General features: G+C 40.9%; 2 protein-coding genes across 2 annotated transcripts; both read right to left on the bottom strand.

Moving 5' to 3' along the window:
• Positions 1-1,095: 1,095 nt before the first annotated feature.
• Positions 1,096-3,345, bottom strand: LOC311489786 (putative high affinity immunoglobulin gamma Fc receptor IB; the record flags this gene model as incomplete). Its single annotated transcript, XM_084547052.1, has 4 exons — positions 1,096-2,503; positions 2,586-2,843; positions 3,009-3,050; positions 3,315-3,345. 4 exons carry the CDS (start codon positions 3,343-3,345, stop codon positions 2,079-2,081), a joined length of 756 nt encoding a protein of 251 aa, XP_084403178.1. The 3' UTR covers positions 1,096-2,078.
• Positions 3,346-7,383: 4,038 nt separating this feature from the next.
• On the bottom strand, positions 7,384-18,323 carry LOC311492393 (high affinity immunoglobulin gamma Fc receptor I-like; the record flags this gene model as incomplete). Its single annotated transcript, XM_084550657.1, has 7 exons — positions 7,384-7,432; positions 10,348-10,435; positions 10,540-10,590; positions 10,686-10,931; positions 17,525-17,770; positions 17,853-18,110; positions 18,290-18,323. 7 exons carry the CDS (start codon positions 18,321-18,323, stop codon positions 7,384-7,386), a joined length of 972 nt encoding a protein of 323 aa, XP_084406783.1.
• Positions 18,324-19,561: the final 1,238 nt, after the last annotated feature.

Here is a 19,561-nt window from a genome sequence, read left to right as displayed (position 1 = left end):
AAAAAATATTCATCAAACTTCGTCACCACGATATCAAAGTCCTCTTTATGTCTGTCCTCTGCAAACGTAAACGACTTAAAGATGTTTTCCGCCTCGTTTCCCATTGCGTAGATAAGGCAGCTCACCTGTACGGCGCCGTCATCTTTATTTAGCTTTGTGGCTACTCTGAACCGCTGAAAGCGTTGTTTCCAATCCGGCCATTCAGTCAGTTTATCAAAAGGAAAGTCCGTGGGTGGATTGAACTTTGCCATCCCGTCTCTTCCCCTGTCTGTGTCGCCTATACTCTGTAGGACTTCTGACACCATGTAAGAAATGTCGAGGGTCAAGGTCTTTATCCACAACTCCTTTATTTTATGCCACCTCGCAGATACAGCGTAATTCCTCATAAACAATACCGTAAAACTTTTACTGCCCCCTTCCGTAAATGTCGTGAAAAACGTAAAGTGTTACGTGCCGTCGTAATACACGTTATACACACATATATATATATATATATATATATATATAGCACATACAGTATATGACACCAACGAAGCTATGCTAGAAACTTTGCTAAACTTTTCAGACGATTCACTGAAAAGTTAATTCACAGCCGGGCTGTTTTACAAAGACAAAGTCGGTTTTATGGATTCAACCATGGTGGCGGCCGACGGTCCCAATAGGAGTCTGGTTAAAAAGGCCCAGTTTGGAGCCTAAATAGTTCTATGTGATGATGCTACTGGACACCAAATTTGCCTCAGGATAAGTAAAGTATCTATGATGCTCACATGTGTCTCACTAATGATAGTAGAAATTAAATACTAGTCAAATCTGGTCTGCTCAATTAATGATGGACTGAAACTATCTCTAGCTATTGTTTGATTTTCACCGTGCTGAGAGCATAGGCGGGGTCAGCTGGCATCACGCGACCGTATAGAAACATGTCTGTGCATGTGACAAAGTCTGCATGTATCTGGACCTGTGTGGCAAGGGGGCACCCACATATGGATCAAGTCAGTCACACATCAATCAAAATACTGACACACACAGCAGAGTTTCACCTTTTCACCTCATGGTTTCACAGTATGTGAAACCACATATGTGAAACATATTTCACATATGTGATATTTGACCTCAGTGGCAGCTCTCTATCATCACAGTAGTGACCTTTGACATAATCCTGTCATCCATTTAGTTCATCCATCAGACGTTTTTGACAGAAGGTATATACTATATATTATATTTATGCAAATCATTTCCACATCCACAAGCTCTTGGCAATAGGTTTTTCATAATAGCAGTTTATAAATCAAAAGATTTCTAGCCAAGAGTGCGTGAAAACTGAAACGCTTTGCCCATATGTGTCTCTGCAGTAATGGAGACTTGTCAGACTTCCGTCTTCAATCTAGACTCATCTAAATTTTCTCTTACATCCCTTCTTTTTACTCTGTGATCTGCTGTGCATCATTCAGGTTAAAAGCTTTTATTTTAAGAAAATACTCTAAAAAAGACATTAGGAAGAAAATGAAAAACCACCACATTAAAGAACAGCATGTTAATGCATTTCTAAGTTTATTTTTCTTCAGATTTTACAAAATTGCAAACAGAGGAAGACACTGAACAGAAGACACTGTGGTTGTGACACACTGTGATATTTCGCACGTTGTACAAACCAGCAACAATTAATAGAAGCGCTCAGACGTGCTTATTTTAAACACCATGTGTCAGAGTTATGGTCAGTGAGAAAGGTTTAAAAACCACATGTGCACACATGTTAGACAATTTTCTCACCAAGACGCTCATTTCCTGGTATGATGAAATATTATCTCCATGATCTCAGCGACTAAGCTAGCTTTTATTCTCCTATTGGTTGTCATCCAGGCCATCTTTCTCTTTAATATAACAGAAAGCTCTCCATTCTGTTGGAGATGAGTCATGTTGTATAACTCTGACTATCACATGGTGAAGACATCCGAGCAGCAACAGAAGCAGTGCCAGCATGATGATGGTGAACACGGTCCTTAGATTGAGGTAAATGTGACAGCTGTGATCTGAGGAGGGAGGATGTTTTGTGAGAGGTTCTGAAGAGAGAAAAGACATTATGAGACTATCTTAAAAGTGGCACGTCTCACCTCCAACAGGATTAGAGTCTCCCTGATCTTCTGTATCAACGGTAGGAAAAGCTGAAACTTAAGGAGATGAGAATTGTTTGAGAGTGTAAACACATACGTGATCAATACTTTATGAAGCTTATTTTGAAAAAAGCTACATGTCTCACCTCCAACAGACAGCCAGCTCTGTGGTGATTCTCCAACTCCAGAGATGTGACATTTGTAGAGTCCTTGATCAAGCATGGAGACTCTTTTGAGTCTCAGATTTCCTGTGGAGCTTCTCCACTTGCGGACTCCATCTTTATAGAAATCAGCTTCGATGTTGGAGGAAGATATTTTGGTTCTGCAGCTCAGAGTCACATTGTCTCCCTCCATCACAGCATGAACAGGACTCTCCAGGATCACAGAACCAGCTGAAGAACATGATCATATTTAATTTATCTTGAAATCACGTTGAGATAATCACAAAATATCACTGCCTCACTGCAAACGTACAAGTGACATTGATGTTGATGATGTTTCTTCTCTCTCCTCCTTCCTCACACCAATACTTTCCAGTGTCATCTGCATTGACTCTTTCAATGGTGCAGCTAGGTCCTCTTGATGTTCTGTCATTAGTGGTGCAACACAAGGGCTTCCCTCCAATCAATTTATGTCCAACATCACAGTAAAAGACTCCTTCACAGTACAAAGTGACCGACTCATATTCAAAGAACTGCAGTCTGTTTGGAGAGATACGAAGAAAAGCTGCATCTGAGACAAAGAAAAACAGAGAAATTCCGTTTAGACATTTACTCCTGTGAACTGCTGGACGACGTCTACAACATTTAAAAGTAGAAAAGCAATAGAGGAACTCCTGTGATGATTAAATACACCAGTCTCAAGATATTTTTGCTGCCCAACAAAACATCTACTCACCAACTTCCTGATCTTTTGCACACAGCAGGATCATCACAGTCACTGAAGACGCAAAGAAAATAGATGAATCAATAAAAGTTTTGTCGTCTCCTACAGCTGCTCACGATGTTCAGCATATTTACTATTAAATGTCGTAGCTGGTGAAGAATAATACTTAAGTTAAAAGCATTGAATTAAAATTTGAAAAAGTTTAAAAAATAGAATTAAAGTTCACTCACTAAAAAACATTTTCATGTGCATGACCTTTTTAATTGTAAATAAAGTCTTTATCATTACGTTTTAATGTGGAAAGGAGCCAGTACTCACACAGTGCGATGCAGAAAGCTCTGACCTCCATGTTGTCTTGCCGCTGACTGACTGAACATCAGACTGAAGTGTAATGTGAGAAGCGGTCTCTTTCTGTGGGGTAGTAGAAATAGTATCAGTGTTTTAGTTAAATATCAGTGGGTGGTGCAAAGAGCAAAGGCAGAGCGAATCCACGTTCACTGCTACTGTGACATTTCCTCAATGTCCTCCATGTTGGTTTGTGGTTTATTAGTATTCTAATATTTACTTACTAGTGTAAAGTAAAAAAAAAAAAAAAGTTTAAAATGTCTTCTAGATTAGATTATGCAATGATTATTTTTAGCAATGATATCATTCTCAACTCATTCAGCAACCCCTTGACTAGAACTGGACCAAGAGTTTAGAGAAATACCACAAAGCACACATATTCTACAAAGGTTCTAGTAATGAATAGTAGCAGGCCCACTCTCCATCTGGACATTTGGAGAACTAAAGAACCCAAAGTGTGTCACATTGGGTTTTTACCTATTGAAAGGGAATCTGGCTACAAAATACTACTGATTCCCACTACAGGTGGCAACATACACATAATTCAACCTTTGGTCATTTTATTTACTCTGTAAATCAAATTCTGCCATTCCACATTATAGAATTGATAAAAATATAGAAAGGAGTTACAAGAGTGTGTTGCTCATTGTTGCAAGAGCATTGACAGGATTATCAAGAGAGATCATATCACTCCAGTTTTAGCGTCTCTTCATTGGCTCTCTCTAAAATCTAGAATAGAATTTAAAATACTCCTCCTTACATACAAGGCCCTTACAAGGCCTAGCTCAATCATATCTTAAAGACCTCATTGTACCATATCATCCCAACAGATCACTTTGGTCTGAAAGTTCAGGCCTATTTGTGGTTGCTCGGATTTCAAACAGTAGAATGGGAGGTAGAGCAGCTATCAGACTCCTCTCCTGTGAAACCAGCTCCCAGTTTGGGTTCTGGAGGCAGACACCCTCTCTACTTTTAATGTCACGTTTAAGACTTTCCTTTTTGATCAAGCTTATAGTTAGGGCTGGACTAAACCATCCCTTAGTTATGCTGCTATAGGCCTAGGCTGCTGGGGGACGATGCACTGAGAACATGTTCTCTTCTCTCTCCTCCGTCGCGTCCTCCACTTTCTTTTCTCTGGCACAGAGCTCTATTTCCTATCTACCAGTAAACATGCAATTCTGTGCAATTACTGTATAGCGTGTTAACTGCTGTGTGTTGCCCCCCCCCCCGCCCACACACACACACACACACACACACACACCCAAATTCACTCTTGTGCAAATTAAACAGACAAAAGGTATGTTTAAAAGATATTTATTACAAGAAAACAAGTAAAAACATACAATCTAAGTACAGCTTACTTTATACAGGAGTGTGTGTGTGTGTGTGTGTGTGTGTGTGTGTGTGTGTGTGTGTGTGTGTGTGTGTGTGTGTGTGTGCGAGTACGTAAAAATGGCTGCTGAGGCTTTGAGGCCTTGAACAAAGAAAACAAGATGGCTGACCAAGTAGGGACAGTCACCCCATGTGCTGGCTGAGTGCCTGTGTGGAATGTGATAAGAGTGTTTTGTGAGGTGCCAAGTAAGAGGAAGAATGGTTAGCTTAGCATGCAAGAGACCCTGAGTCTATGTGTTGCATAACCTGAACTAACATCAAATTACTATACTATAACCTTAAAACCGAATGATCACATCAAGTCAGTACAAACAAATATCACATCAGCTCTAGGTTTAGAGTCCTGCTTAGCTTAGCTTGACTAGGCCCAGGTCATACTACCAGTTTGGTAGAAAAGTCGTTGGATGTCTTTGATGTATGATCCAGATGGCAGACGTTGGAGGGAAACTGGCCGCTCCTTTTGGATCCTTTGAAGTAGCTTGTTAGCAGGTTGGTGCTAACTAGCTGTGTCGCTCCTGTTGTTTGGGGGTTTGGCCTGCAAAGCTTCTGTTTGGTGGCTAATAGAACTTGTGCAGATTGCTCAGCAGGCTCTTGCATCGCTGCTGTGAGGAGAGGCCTGGAGTAGCTGCTCAGGTTAGCAGGCTACCTGAGGCAGCCTGCTGTAGCTAAGCTGCTGGGGTCCAGGGTGGAGAGGAAGGGTGAGAGGAACAGAGAAGGTGGAAGAAAAGAGGAGAAGAGCAAAGGCCGAACAGAGCCTTTATATGACCTGGTGACCTCAGAGGTCACATGCCACAGTCAGCCAGTGATAACTGCTGGATCAGGTTCCACACCTGAAAGGATTGTGGGACTATTAGATTTCTGGGGGTTTCCTTTATTTCCAAGACACATGTGCTCAAAACTCGGTTATGCGTGGTGAGCCTTCCATCACTCACCACCAGGTTCAAGTCCCAACACTATCACAGTAATACGCTGGAATTCACTGAGCTCCTGAGAGCGACCCGTTCATTCGAAAATGTTTGCAGAAGCAGTCTGCATGCCTAGGTGCTTGATTTATACACCTGTGGACATGGAAGCGATCGGAACACCTGAATTCAATTATTTGGATGGGTGAGTGAATACTTTTGGTAATATAGTGTATGTTCTGTTATAGCAACATGGTTCAGCATCAGATGGTGGGTGACACTTATGCCCCGCTCTTATGAGCTATTCAAATTGAAATCGTTAGGAGATGTCATTACACAGTGCTTCAGCCCTGCCTACTACGTACTGGTAGCAAAAAGACACACTGAAAACATCAGCATCGAAATCAAGACGGATCAGAACCCACCGATAAATTTCAGGTTCGTATAAGTGATTGTGACTTTACGTTTTAAACCGATTAAAACACAGCCCTGAAAATGGTGCTAGCGGAACCTTATCCTGACCTTAATCAATCTGTAAATTGTTATGAAGATTAAGTGGAAAACAGGCTGCCTGGGTTCCATGGGGCTCCCTTGATGTACGGTAAAGAGCTGGGATTCATACTTTCAAAACTATTTTGGTTTATGACACCATTGGCCAAGAAAGGTTTTTCCATTGCCAAGACTCATCTTAAAAACGCCACCAAAAACATCATATTAGACGTAGTTAACAGGGTCGTGCAGTGCGTGAAAGCTCCAGAGGTGTCAATCAAGAAGCATCAGCACTTATGCTTCTTGCTGGATGAGCCAGAAAGAGACACAACGGATGTCACGGAGCAGGTCCTAAAAAACGTGAGTCAGCCAGGCGTAGTAAATCTGTGCAGAGACGAAGGGCTAACAGAAGGAAGTCTGAAGGTATATTCTCCTGAAGATCATGGGTCTTTTAAATGACAAATCGCATGAATGCAGCATGACGGAGCTGGACATATTCACAGCTCTGGTGACACAGATGTCTTTCGAGCAGAGTCAGTATACAGAGATTTCCCCTTTATTGGCTCTCTCATACGCCGGCCCCATTGAAGTTTTTTATCCCCAGTGATGGAGAGAAATATCTGGATCTCACCATCACTCTGCTTCTCAGGACGCTCATGTGGACGCTCAACTGTCCCGTCAATACCATTTTCTCGCAGGTTGATGTGACCCTTGGGAGACAGATTGATTTCCCAATCCAGCGGCACACACCCCTACGGAGCTATGATAAAAACTCTGCTAAACTTTTCAGACGATTCACTGAAAAGTCAATTCACCTATACAAAGACAAAGCCGGTTTTATGGATTCAACCATGGTGGCGGCCGACGGTCCTAATAGGAGTCTGGTTAAAAAGGTCCAGTTTGGCGCCTAAACAGATCTATGTGATGATGCTACTGGACACCACATTTGCCTCGGGATAAGTAAAGTATCTATACATGATGCTCACATGTGTCACAACCTGCCTCCAACAGCAGTGACAAAAAAGGGAAGCCACACAAAGTCTAGTAATAATATGAATTTAATGAAGCAAAATAGGTCTAAATGATATATCTGTCTGCATATCAGTGTGCATGCTGTGTTGGAGCATGTGAGTGAATGGAGCAGTGTATGAGAGTGCAACACCAAATACACACAAGAGAGCAGTCAGGTGGTCAGCCAGGTGAGAGAGAGAGAGATAACTGAGCCAAGGCCTGCTTTAGGGCCTCCCACTGCAGCTTCCTCAGGTGTGCTGCATCTGTGACGAGACTGTAGCTCCACCTCCCAGGCTCCTACAACACAGAGAATAACAACCTCCCAACCCACAACCTAAGGCCAGCCCTGGAGGCCGTCACACCTGTGTCTCACTAATGATCGTGGAAATTAAACAGTAGTCAAATCTGGTCTGCTCAATTAATGATGGACTGAAACTATCTCTAGCTATCTCCAACAAAGGTTAAAAAAGGCAACTGGACTTGTAGAGACTCTACCAGTTGCCTTTTTTAACCTTTATTGGATATACCATGACCTGGATGACTGAGAACCTTTTCTAGACATCTCTTGCTATCATTTGCTTTTCACCGTGGTGAGAGCATAGGCGGGGTCGGCTGGCATCATGTCCCCGTATAGAAACATGTCTGTGCATGTGACAAAGTCTGCATGTATCTGGCCGTGTGTGTGTGTGGCAAGGGGGCACCCATATATGGATCAAGTCAATCACACCTCAATCAAAATACTGACACACACAGCAGAGTTTCACCTTTTCACCTCATGGTTTCACAGTAGTTTCACATATGTGATCTTTGACCTCAGTGATATCATCAAAGTAGTGACCTTTGACATGACCCTGTCATCCATTTAGGAAATCCATCAAACTTTTATGCAAATCATTTCCACATCAACAAGCTCTTGGCAATAACTATTTTAGGTTTTTGATAAAGATTTCTCGCCAAGAGTGCGTGAAAACTGAAACGCTTTGCTCATATGTGTCTCTGCAGTAATGGAGACTTCACAGACTTCCGTCTTCAATCTAGAGTCATCTATAAAAGCTTCATCTAAAATAAAAGGGTTTCTGCCAATTCAGGTTCCACAATCGGCACTAAAGCTTCTTGAAAAACGTATATCAACATTTATCTGGCAAAATAAGAGACCAAGAATACGCCTAAAAATATTGATGGCTAGTAAAGAAAAGGGGGGCCTGGGTTTACCTAATCTCAAAATGTATTACTGGGCAGCCCAACTTAGAGCTATAGTGGTATGGATGACCAAGGATGAGGAAACTGGATGGGTATCTATTGAACAGAACTCGTTGACAGGGATATCACTATCTACTCTTCCCTTTCTTAGTCAGCAGACTCAGAGGAAGATAAAAATAAATAATATCTGGGTCAAACACACATTAAAGGTCTGGAACAGTGTACAGAAGCAATTAAAAGGGTCTTTGCCTCTGTCAAGGGCATTGCCCATTCTTGGAAACCTCGATTTTCTCCCATCCTTGACAGACTTAGCGTATAGAAGATGGGCGGAAAAGGGCCTGGTCATTGTTAGCCAGTTGTTTGAAAACAACACACTACGATCATTTTCGCAACTCCAAGAGAAATTTGACTTGCCCCCAAATGACTTGTATAGATATTTACAAATACGACACTACCTCACTAAGCACACAGACTGGGATAGTCTTAAGAGAGATCCAACAGAGGTTGAAAGGTACTTTATACATGTTTCCCAACAGTTGGTATCAACAAAGCATCAGGTATCACGTATTTATAAAAGTCTACTGAAAGACACATCAGATAACACCTATCATATTAAGAGTGAATGGGAATTAGAACTCAATACAATGATAGATGATGATACCTGGGAAAATATATGTATAGCGAGTCATAAAGGGATTGGAAGTCAGGTGTGGAAAGAATTTGACTGGAAGATGAAACTGAGAATCTTTAGAACACCCCTTAAGGTGGCAAGGTTTAAAAACAATGCCCCCAATGTTTGCTGGAGGAACTGTGGCATGGTGGGTGATCATACCCACATATTCTGGGACTGTTCGGTGATACAGACATACTGGAAAGACATTAAAGAAGAATTAGACAACATTTTTGGGATTGATATCCCACTGGACCCTTTAATTTTTATGCTGGAGAAAGTACCTGAGGACTTGCTTTCTAAGGACCAATGTTACATGTTACATATTTTGCTAATGACTGCCAAAAAAATGATCACTGTTAATTGGATGCAGCCCTGTGCCCCTACAAAAGATCAATGGATAGAAAAAGTTAAACAAGTTCATATAATGGAAAATATGACAGCTATATTACAGTTGAAAGTATCACTGTTCATAAGACGATGGACCCCAGTCATTCTAGGCATGAACTTACACTAATACTGTACTAAATACTGTAGACATACTGTGTGAATATGTAACCAATATGTGTTGAATGTGATGTATTACAAGGTGAACCTTTTTTTTTTTTTTTTTTTTTTTTTTTTTAGTTTTGTGTGTGTTCGCATTGATTTGTAATGCTTAAATTGCCTGTAAAGTTTTATATGGGCAATAAAGTTCAAAAAAAAAAATAAAAAATAAAAGGGTTAAAGTGATTATATATATCATGATTTTCATTTTCTCTTACATCCCTTCTTTTTACATCTGTCTTTACCTCATTTCTGCCTTGCTCTGTCATCTGCTGTGCATCATTCAGGTTAAAAGCTTTTATTTTAAGAAAATACTCTAAAAAAAGACATTAGGAAGAAAATGAAAAACCACCACATTAAAGAACAGCATGTTAATGCATTTCTAAGTTTATTTTTCTTTAGATTTTACAAAATTGCAAACAGAGGAAGACACGGAACAGAAGACACTGAACAGAAGACACTGTGGTCGTGACACACTGTGACAGTTCACACGTTTCTACAAACCAGCAACAATTAATAGAAGCGCTCAGATGCTGTGCTTATTTTAAACACCGCGTGTCAGAGTTATGCCAGTGCGAAAGGTTTAAAAACCACATGTGCAGACACGTTAGACAATTTTCTCACCAAGACGCTCATTTCCTGGTATGATGAAATAATAGCTCCATGATCTCAGCGAATAAGCTAGCTTTTATTCTCCTATTGGTTGTCATCCAGGCCATTTTGTTTTTTAATATTACAGAAAGCTCTCACTTCTGTTGGAGATGAGTCATGTTTTATAACTCTGACTATCACATACTGAAGACATCCGAGCAGCACCAGCAGCAGCACCACGATGATGATGGTGAACACGGCCCTTAGGATGGGGTAAATGTGACAGCCGTGACCTGAGGAGAGAAAAGACATTATGAGACAGAAAGTGGTTGTGACTAAATAGAAATGAAAGAAGCAAACACTTTATTCAACCTATCTTAAAAGTGACGCATCTCACCTCCAACAGGTTTAGAGTCTTCATGATCTTCTGTATCGACAATAGGAAAAGCTGAAACATAAGGTGATGGGAATTGTTTGAGAGTGTAAACACATACGTGATCAATACTTTATGAATCTTATTTTGAAAAAAACTATATATCTCACCTCCAACAGACAGCCAGCTCTGTGGTGATTCTCCAACTCCAGAGATGTGACATTTGTAGAGTCCTTGATCAGATATTGAGGCTGTTTTGAGTCTCAGATTTCCTGTGGAGTTTCTCCGCTTGTGGACTCCATCTTTATAGAAATCAGCTTCGATGTTGGAGGAAGATATTTTGGTTCTGCAGCTCAGAGTCACATCTTCTCCCTCCATCACAGGACGAGCAGGACTCTCCAGGATCACAGAACCAGCTGAAGAACATGATCATATTTAATTTATCTTGAAATCACGTTGAGATAATCACAAAATGTCACTGCCTCACTGCAAACGTACAAGTGACATGGATATTGATGATGTTTCCTCTCTCTCCTCCTTCCTCACACCAATACTTTCCAGTGTCATCTGCATAGACACTTTTAATGGTGCAGCTCGGTCCTCTTGATGTTCTGTCATTAGCGGTGCAACACAAGGGCTTCCCTCCAATCAATTTATGTTCAGCATCACAGTAAAAGACTCCTTCACAGTATAAAGTGACCGACTCATATTCAAAGAACTGCAGTCTGTTTGGAGAGATACGAAGAAAAGCTGCATCTGAGACAAAGAAAAACAGAGAAATTCAGTTTAGACATTTACTCCTGTGAACTGCTGGACGACGTCTACAACATTTAAAAGTAGAAAAGTAACAGAGGAACTCCTGTGATGATTAAACACACCAATCTCAAGATATTTTTGCCTCTTTTCTACAGCTGCCCAACAAAACATCTACTCACCAACTTCCTGGTCCTGTGCACACAACAGGATCGTCACAGTCACTGAAGATGCAAATAAAACAGACAAATCAATAAAAGTTTTGTCGTCTCGTATAGCTGCTCACGATGTTCAGCATATTTACTATGAAATGTCGTAGCTGGTGAAGAATGATACTTAAGTTAAAAGTGTTAAATTAAAATTTGAAAAAGTTTAAAAAATAAAATTAAAGTTCACTCACTAAAAAACATTTTCATGTGCATGAGCTTTTTAATTGTAAATAAAGTCTTTATCATTAAGTGTTAATGTGGAAAGGAGCCGGTACTCACACAGTGCGATGCAGAAAGCTCTGACCTCCATGTTGTCTTGCTGCTGACTGACTGACTGAACATCAGACTGAAGTGTAATGTGAGAAGCGGTCTCTTTCTGTGGGGTAGTAGAAATAGTATCAGTGTTTTAGTTAAATATCAGTGGGTGGTGCAAAGAGCAAAGGCAGAGCGAATCCGCGTTCACTGCTACTGCGACATTTCCTTAATGTCCTCCATGTTGGTGTGTGGTGTATTAGTATTCTAATATTTACTTACTAGTGTAAAGTAAAAAAAAAAAAAAAAGTTTAAAATGTCTTCTAGATTAGATTATGCAATGATTATTTTTAGCAATGATATCATTCTGAACTCATTCAGCAACCTCTTGACTAGACCTGGACCAAGAGTTTAGAGAAATACCACAAAGCACACATATTCTACAAAGGTTCTAGTAACAAATAGAATCAGGCCCACTCTCCATTTGGACATTTGGAGAACAAAAGAACCCAAAGTGTGTCACATTGGGTTTTTACCTATTGAAAGGGAATCTGGCTACAAAATACTACTGATTCCCACTACAGGTGGCAAAATACACACAATTCAACCTTTGATCATCTTATTTACTCTGTAAATCACATTCTGCCATTCCACATTATAGAATCCATAAAAAAATAGAAAGTAGTCACAAAGGGGTGTTGCTCATTGTTGCAGGAGCATTGGCAGCATTTATCAAGGCGATCATATTACTCCAGTTTTAGCTTCTCTTCACTGGCTCCCTTTAAAGTCTAGAATAGAATTTAAAATCTTCCTCCTTACATACAAGGCCCTTAAAGGCCTAGCTCCATCATATCTTAAAGACCTCATTGTACCATATCATCCCAACAGATCACTTCGGTCTGAAAGTTCAGGCCTACTTGTGGTTCCCAGAATTTCAAAAAGTAGAATGGGAGGTAGAGCTTTCAGCTATCAGGCTCCTCTCCTGTGGAACCAGCTCCCAGTTTGAGTTCAGGAGGCAGACACTCTCTCTATTTTTAAGGTCAGGCTTAAGACTTTCCTTTTTGATCAAGCTTATAGTTAGGGCTGGACTGGACCAGCCCTTAGTTATGCTGCTATAGGCCTAGGCTGCTGAGAGACAATGCACTGAGACATGTTCTCTTCACTCTTCTCTCATGCGTCCTCCACTTTCTTTTCTCTGGCACAGAGTTCTTGTCCTCTAATTTCCTATCTACCAGTAGACATGCAATTCTGTGCTTTTACTATATGTCATATTAACTGTTGTGTGTCTCTGCTCTGGGGTTTTCAGGCCAGATGTTGTAAAGCATCTTGAGACGATTTGTATTGTTATTGATGCTAAATAAATAAAACTGAATTGAATTGAATGGTATTCCATACAAGATGGATATAATGGGTTTACTTTCTATAGTACCACCATTAGACCACTAGACAGAGGCAAAGGACCATGTATGAAATTGAGGCACAGGGTCCAGAGTCTGTCAGGCAAGTCACCAAGTGCAGCACAGTTGATGGAGAATCCTGTGAATCAGCTCAAATGTACACAAAAGATAATTAAAACAATATTTGTTGACAATAAATAAAATATTGGGGTTAGGCTACCATGAAAAATGAATAATTATCAAAAATAATATTTATTATTAAATAATTGGATCTAAAAGATGAGATCACCTCAAGGCACCACCCTTCTGATAAGGGAAAAGATCCAATCCAGCAAATCAGTTTCATAATATTTACTAAATTTGGTACTCTGATTGATAATTCGCTTAATAACTAGAACCAAAATTACCACATTAACATTTAGTTAAGGTTGAAGGAATTTAGAGTTCTTGACAGTGTACAGGTTGGCAAAATTCACTCTTGTGCAACATTAAACAGACAAAAGGTATGTTTAAAAGATATTTATTACAAGAAAAGTAAAAACATACAATCAAACTACAGTGTACTCTATACAGGTGTGTGTGGGGGAGGGGGTGCGATTGTGTGAAAATGGCTGCTGAGGCCTTGAGGCCTTGAACAAAGAAAACAAGGTGGCTGACCAAGTAAGGACACTCAGACCATGTGCTGGCTAAGTGTATGTGTGGAGTGTGATAAGAGTGTTTTAGGAGGTGCCAAGTTAGAGGAAGAATGGTTAGCTTAGCATGCAAGATACCCTGAGTTTATATACCCTTTGAAGTAGCTTTTTAGCAGCTCGGTACCAACTAGCTGTGTCGCTCCTGTTGTTTGGGGGTGTGGCCTGCAAACCTTCGGTTTGGTAGCTAATAGAACTTGTGCAGATTCACAGTAGCTGCTGTGAGGAAAGGCCTGGAGTAGTTGCTCTGGTTAGCAGGCTAATGAGGCAGCCAGCTGCAGCTGAGCAGCTGGGGGTCTCCACAGTGGAGAAGATAGAGAGAGGAGTCAAAGAGAAAAGAAGAGGGAGGACAAAGACCTACCCGAGTCTTTATATGAGCTGGACGGAAAAGTGATTGTGACTTTACATTTTAAACCGATTAAAACACAGCTCTGAAAATGGTGCTAGCGGAACCTTATCCTGACCTTTATCAATCTGTAAATTGTTATGAAGATCAATTGGGAAGCGGGCTGCCTGGGTTCCATGGGGCTCCCTTGATGTACGGTAAAGACCTGGGATTCATACTTTCAAAACTATTTTGGTTTATGACACCATTGGCCAAGAAAGGTTTTTCCATTGCCAAGACTCATCTTAAAAACGCCACCAAAAACATCTCATCAGATCTAGTTAACAGGGTCGTGCAGTGCTTGAAAGCTCCAGAGGGGTCAATCAAGAAGTATCAGCACTTATGTTTCTTGCTGGATGAGCCAGAAAGAGACGCAACGGATGTCACGTAGCAGGTCCTAAAAAACGTGAGTCAGCCAGGCGTAGTAAATCTGTGCAGAGGCGAAGGGCTAACAGAAGGAAGTCTGAAGCTATATTCTCCTGAAGATCATGGGTCTTTTAAATGACAAATCGCATGAATGCAGCATGACGGAGCTGGACATATTCACAGCTCTGGTGACACAGATGTCTATCGAGCAGAGTCAGTATACAGAGATTTCCCCTTTATTGGCTCTCTTATACGCCGGCCCCATTGAAGTTTTTTATCCCCAGTGATGGAGAGAAATATCTGGATCTCACCATCACTCTGCTTCTCAGGACGCTCATGTGGGTGTGATCAACTGTCCCGTCAATACCATTTTCTCGCAGGTTGATGTGACCCTTGGGAGACAGATTGATTTCACAATCCAGCAGCACACACCCCTACGGAGCTATGATAAAAACTCTGCTACACTTTTCAGACGATTCACTGAAAAGTCAATTCACCTATACAAAGACAAAGCCGGTTTTATGGATTCAACCATGGTGGCGGCCGACGGTCCTAATAGGAGTCTGGTTAAAAAGGTCCAGTTTGGCGCCTAAACAGTTCTATGTGATGATGCTACTGGACACCAAATTTGCCTCGGGATAAGTAAAGTATCTATACATGATGCTCACATGTGTCACAACCTGCCTCCAACAGCAGTGACAAAAAAGGGAAGCCACACAAAGTCTACTAATAATATGAATTTAATGAAGCAAAATAGGTCGATAATGATATATCTGTCTGCATATCAGTGTGCATGCTGTGTTGGAGCATGTGAGTGAATGGAGCAGTGTATGAGAGTGCAACACCAAATACACACAAGAGAGCAGTCAGCTGGTCAGCCAGGTGAGAGAGAGAGAGATAACTGAGCCAAGGCCTGCTTTATGGCCTCCCACTGCAGCTTCCTCAGGTGTGCTGCATCTGTGATGAGACTGTAGCTCCACCTCCCAGGCTCCTACAACACAGAGAATAGGCGCGTTCGACTTGATGCAGATCTGTGCAGATCTGACTTGACGTGATGCATGCTGGGTTGTCATGCTCATAGATCTCGAATATGATTGGTTAAAATGAACTTGTTCTACCAAGCATGCATCACGTCAAGTCAGACTCAGACAGATCTGCATGAAGTCGAACGCGCCTAGTAACAACCTCCCAACCCACAACCTAAGGCCAGCCCTGGAGGCCGTCGCACCTGTGTCTCACTAATGATCGTGGAAATTAAACAGTAGTCAAATCTGGTCTGCTCAATTAATGATGGACTGAAACTATCTCTAGCTATCTCCAACAAAGGTTAAAAAAGGCAACTGGACTTGTAGAGACTCTACCAGTTGCCTTTTTTAACCTTTATTGGATATACCATGACCTGGATGACTGAGAACCTTTACAGACATCTCTTGCTATCGTTTGCTTTTTCACCGTGCTGAGAGCATAGGCGGGGTCAGCTGGCATCATGTCCCCTTATAGAAACATGTCTGTGCATGTGACAAAGTCTGCATGTATCTGGTCGTGTGTGTGTGGCAAGGGTCACCCATATATGGATCAAGTCAGTCACACCTCAATCAAAATACTGACACACACAGCAGAGTTTCACCTTTTCACCTCATGGTTTCACAGTAGTTTCACATATGTGATCTTTGACCTCAGTGATATCATCAAAGTAGTGACCTTTGACATAACCCTGTCATCCATTTAGGAAATCCATCAAACTTTTATGCAAATCATTTCCACATCAACAAGCTCTTGGCAATAACTATTTTAGGTTTTTGATAAAGATTTCTCGCCAAGAGTGCGTGAAAACTGAAACGCTTTGCTCATATGTGTCTCTGCAGTAATGGAGACTTCACAGACTTCCGTCTTCAATCTAGAGTCATCTATAAAAGCTTCATCTAAAATAAAAGGGTTAAAGTGATTATGTATATCATGATTTTCATTTTCTCTTACATCCCTTCTTTTTACATCTGTCTTTACCTCATTTCTGCCTTACTCTGTCATCTGCTGTGCATCATTCAGGTTAAAAGCTTTTATTTTAAGAAAATACTCTAAAAAAAGACATTAGGAAGAAAATGAAAAACCACCACATTAAAGAACAGCATGTTAATGCATTTCTAAGTTTATTTTTCTTTAGATTTTACAAAATTGCAAACAGAGGAAGACACGGAACAGAAGACACTGAACAGAAGACACTGTGGTCGTGACACACTGTGACAGTTCACACGTTTCTACAAACCAGCAACAATTAATAGAAGCGCTCAGCTGTTGTGGTTATTTTAAACACCATGTGTCAGAGTTATGGCCAGTGCAGTTTAAAAACCACTTTCATTTTCTCAGAAAGAAGCTCATTTCCTGGTATGATGAAATAATAACTCCATGATCTCAGCAACTAAGCTAGCTTTTATTCTCCTGTTGGTTGTCATCCAGGCCATCTTTTTCTTTATTATTACAGAAAGCTCTGTCTTCTGTTGGAGATGAGTCATGTGTTATAACTCTGACTATCCCACAGTGAAGACATCCGAGCAGCAGCAGCACCAGCGCCACCAGGATGATGGTGAACACGGTCCTTAGGATGGGGTAAATGTGACAGCCGTGATCTGAGGAGGGACGATGTTCCGTGGGAGTTTCGACAAAGACAAAAAGCATTATGAGACAGGAAGTAGTTGTGACTAAATAGAAGTGAAAGAAGCAAATCCATTTATCTCTCAAAAGGCCTTGCATCCAACAGGTCGGTTCCCTGGTTATTAGTTTAGTGATTTGACAATTAGACAGTGTAGTTCAGATTAAGTCTTCTTACCATTACACTTGCAAGAGGAGATATGAGTCTTCTCTTCATGAAAATATGGTGTAGCTGAAGACAGGATAGTTGGATGAAAAATAAACATCAACACATGTATGCACTTTATTCATCTTAAAATTGATGTGTCTCACCTCCAACAGACAGCAAGCTCTGTGGTGATTCTCCAACTCCAGAGATGTGACATTTGTAGAATCCTTGATCAAGCATGGAGACTGTTTTGATGCTGAGATTTCCTGTGGAGCTTCTGGAATTGTGGACTCCATCTTTATAGAAATCAGCTGCGATGTTGGAGGAAGATATTTTGGTTCTGCAGCTCAGAGTCACATCGTCTCCCTCCATCACAGGACGAGCAGGACTCTCCAGGATCACAGAACCAGCTGAAGAACACGATCATATTTAATTTATCTTGAAATCACGTTGAGATAATCACAAAATATCACTGCCTCACTGCAAACATACAAGTGACATTGATGCTGATGATGTTTCTTCTCTTTCCTCCTTCCTCACACCAATACTTTCCAGAATCATCTCGATAAAGATTTTCAATGGTGCAGCTAGGTCCTCTTAATGTTCTGTCACTAGTGGTGCAACACGAGGGCGTCTTCGCAACCGACTTATCTTCAATATCACAGTAAAAGACTCCCTCACAGTAAAAAGTGACGGACTCATATTCAAAGAACTGCAGTCTGTTTGGAGAGATACGAAGAAAAGCTGCATCTGAGACAAAGAAAAACAGAGAAATTCAGTTTAGACATTTACTCCTGTGAACTGCTGGACGACGTCTACAACATTTAGAAGTAGAAAAGTAGTAGAGGAACTCCTGTGATGATTAAACACACCAATCTCAAGATATTTTTGCATCTTTTCTACAACTGCCCAACAAAACATCTACTCACCAACTTCCTGGTCCTGTGCACACAGCAGGATCATCATAATCACTGAAGACGCAAAGAAAATAGATGAATCAATAAAAGTTTTGTCGTCTTCTACAGCTGCTCACGATGTTCAGCATATTTACTATTAAATGTCGTAGCTGGTGAAGAATAATACTTAAGTTAAAAGTGTTAAATTTAAGTTCACTAAATAACATTGAAAGACTTTCATGTGCATGAGGTTTTTAATTGTAAATAAAGTCTTTATCATTAAGTTTTAATGTGGAAAGGAGCCAGTACTCACACAGTGCGATGCAGAAAACGCTGACCTCCATGTTGTCTTTCCGCTGACTGACTGAACATCAGCCTGAAGCGTAAAGTGAGAAGCAGTCTCTTCCTGTGTGACTGTAGAGAAGCAGAGGTGATGGAAATAGCATCAGTGTTTCATGAAAACCACTTCTGTGTAAGTAGATCTCGCTCGAGGCTCGTAAGGAGCTATGTTAACAGTGCAATAAACAATACCAACATCACAATTATTCAGTTAACTGTAACTTTAGTTAACAACAAAGTTGCACAATAAATACACAATTAAAAAACAAAATATGGGTCCTTTAAACAGAAAAGAATAGAAAGTGTCCTTTGGATTAATTGTCCACGGTCCAACTAGTTTGATGGTCAAAGTCCGATGACAAGAAAGGAAGGTCCAAGTCACTGCAGACGTGTTAGAAGTTCAGACCTCTGTTGGATCTGTTGGAGTTCAATGAGTCAAAGTCTAATGGGTCAGAGTCTAACAGATCAGAGTCAAATGGGTCAGCACTCTCGTGTAATTATGTGTTCAGCTGATACCAGTCCAGGTGACTGGCACAATCCTACCACAAGGCAGATAGTCCATCCAGCTTTCATGTAGAATCGAAGATCCAGGTACCTTTAATACGAAGTGAGTCGCTCGCCATCTACTGGAAACTCAGGATCTTCCACGTCGTATTTCATCCTCAACAAAAAACCTGACCTGCATTTCCAAACAGGCTCATAGTCTTTGTTCTGCTTATCTATTGTGCACCTGTCACCATGCCTAGGGTCTATTCTACAGAGGGGAGTATACATTTTTCCTGGCACACATTCAGGGGTGTCATGTCTATGTAAATATGGTTCTTTTTCGGAACCACCACCATGCCACAAAAACAGTCTGTTGGCTCTTCAGTGCAGCTGATGCCCCCTAGACTTTCCATCCTCTTCAGCTCTCTTTTCACTTTGTCCATGAGGAGCAATGGGACACGCCGTGTGAGAATGGCTTCG

Source organism: Chelon labrosus, assembly GCF_963514085.1.
Source record: "Chelon labrosus genome assembly, chromosome: 1".
NCBI lineage: Eukaryota > Metazoa > Chordata > Actinopteri > Mugiliformes > Mugilidae > Chelon > Chelon labrosus.
The sequence above is the reverse complement of the archived record's forward strand: the minus strand, read 5'-3'. Positions and strand labels throughout refer to the sequence as shown.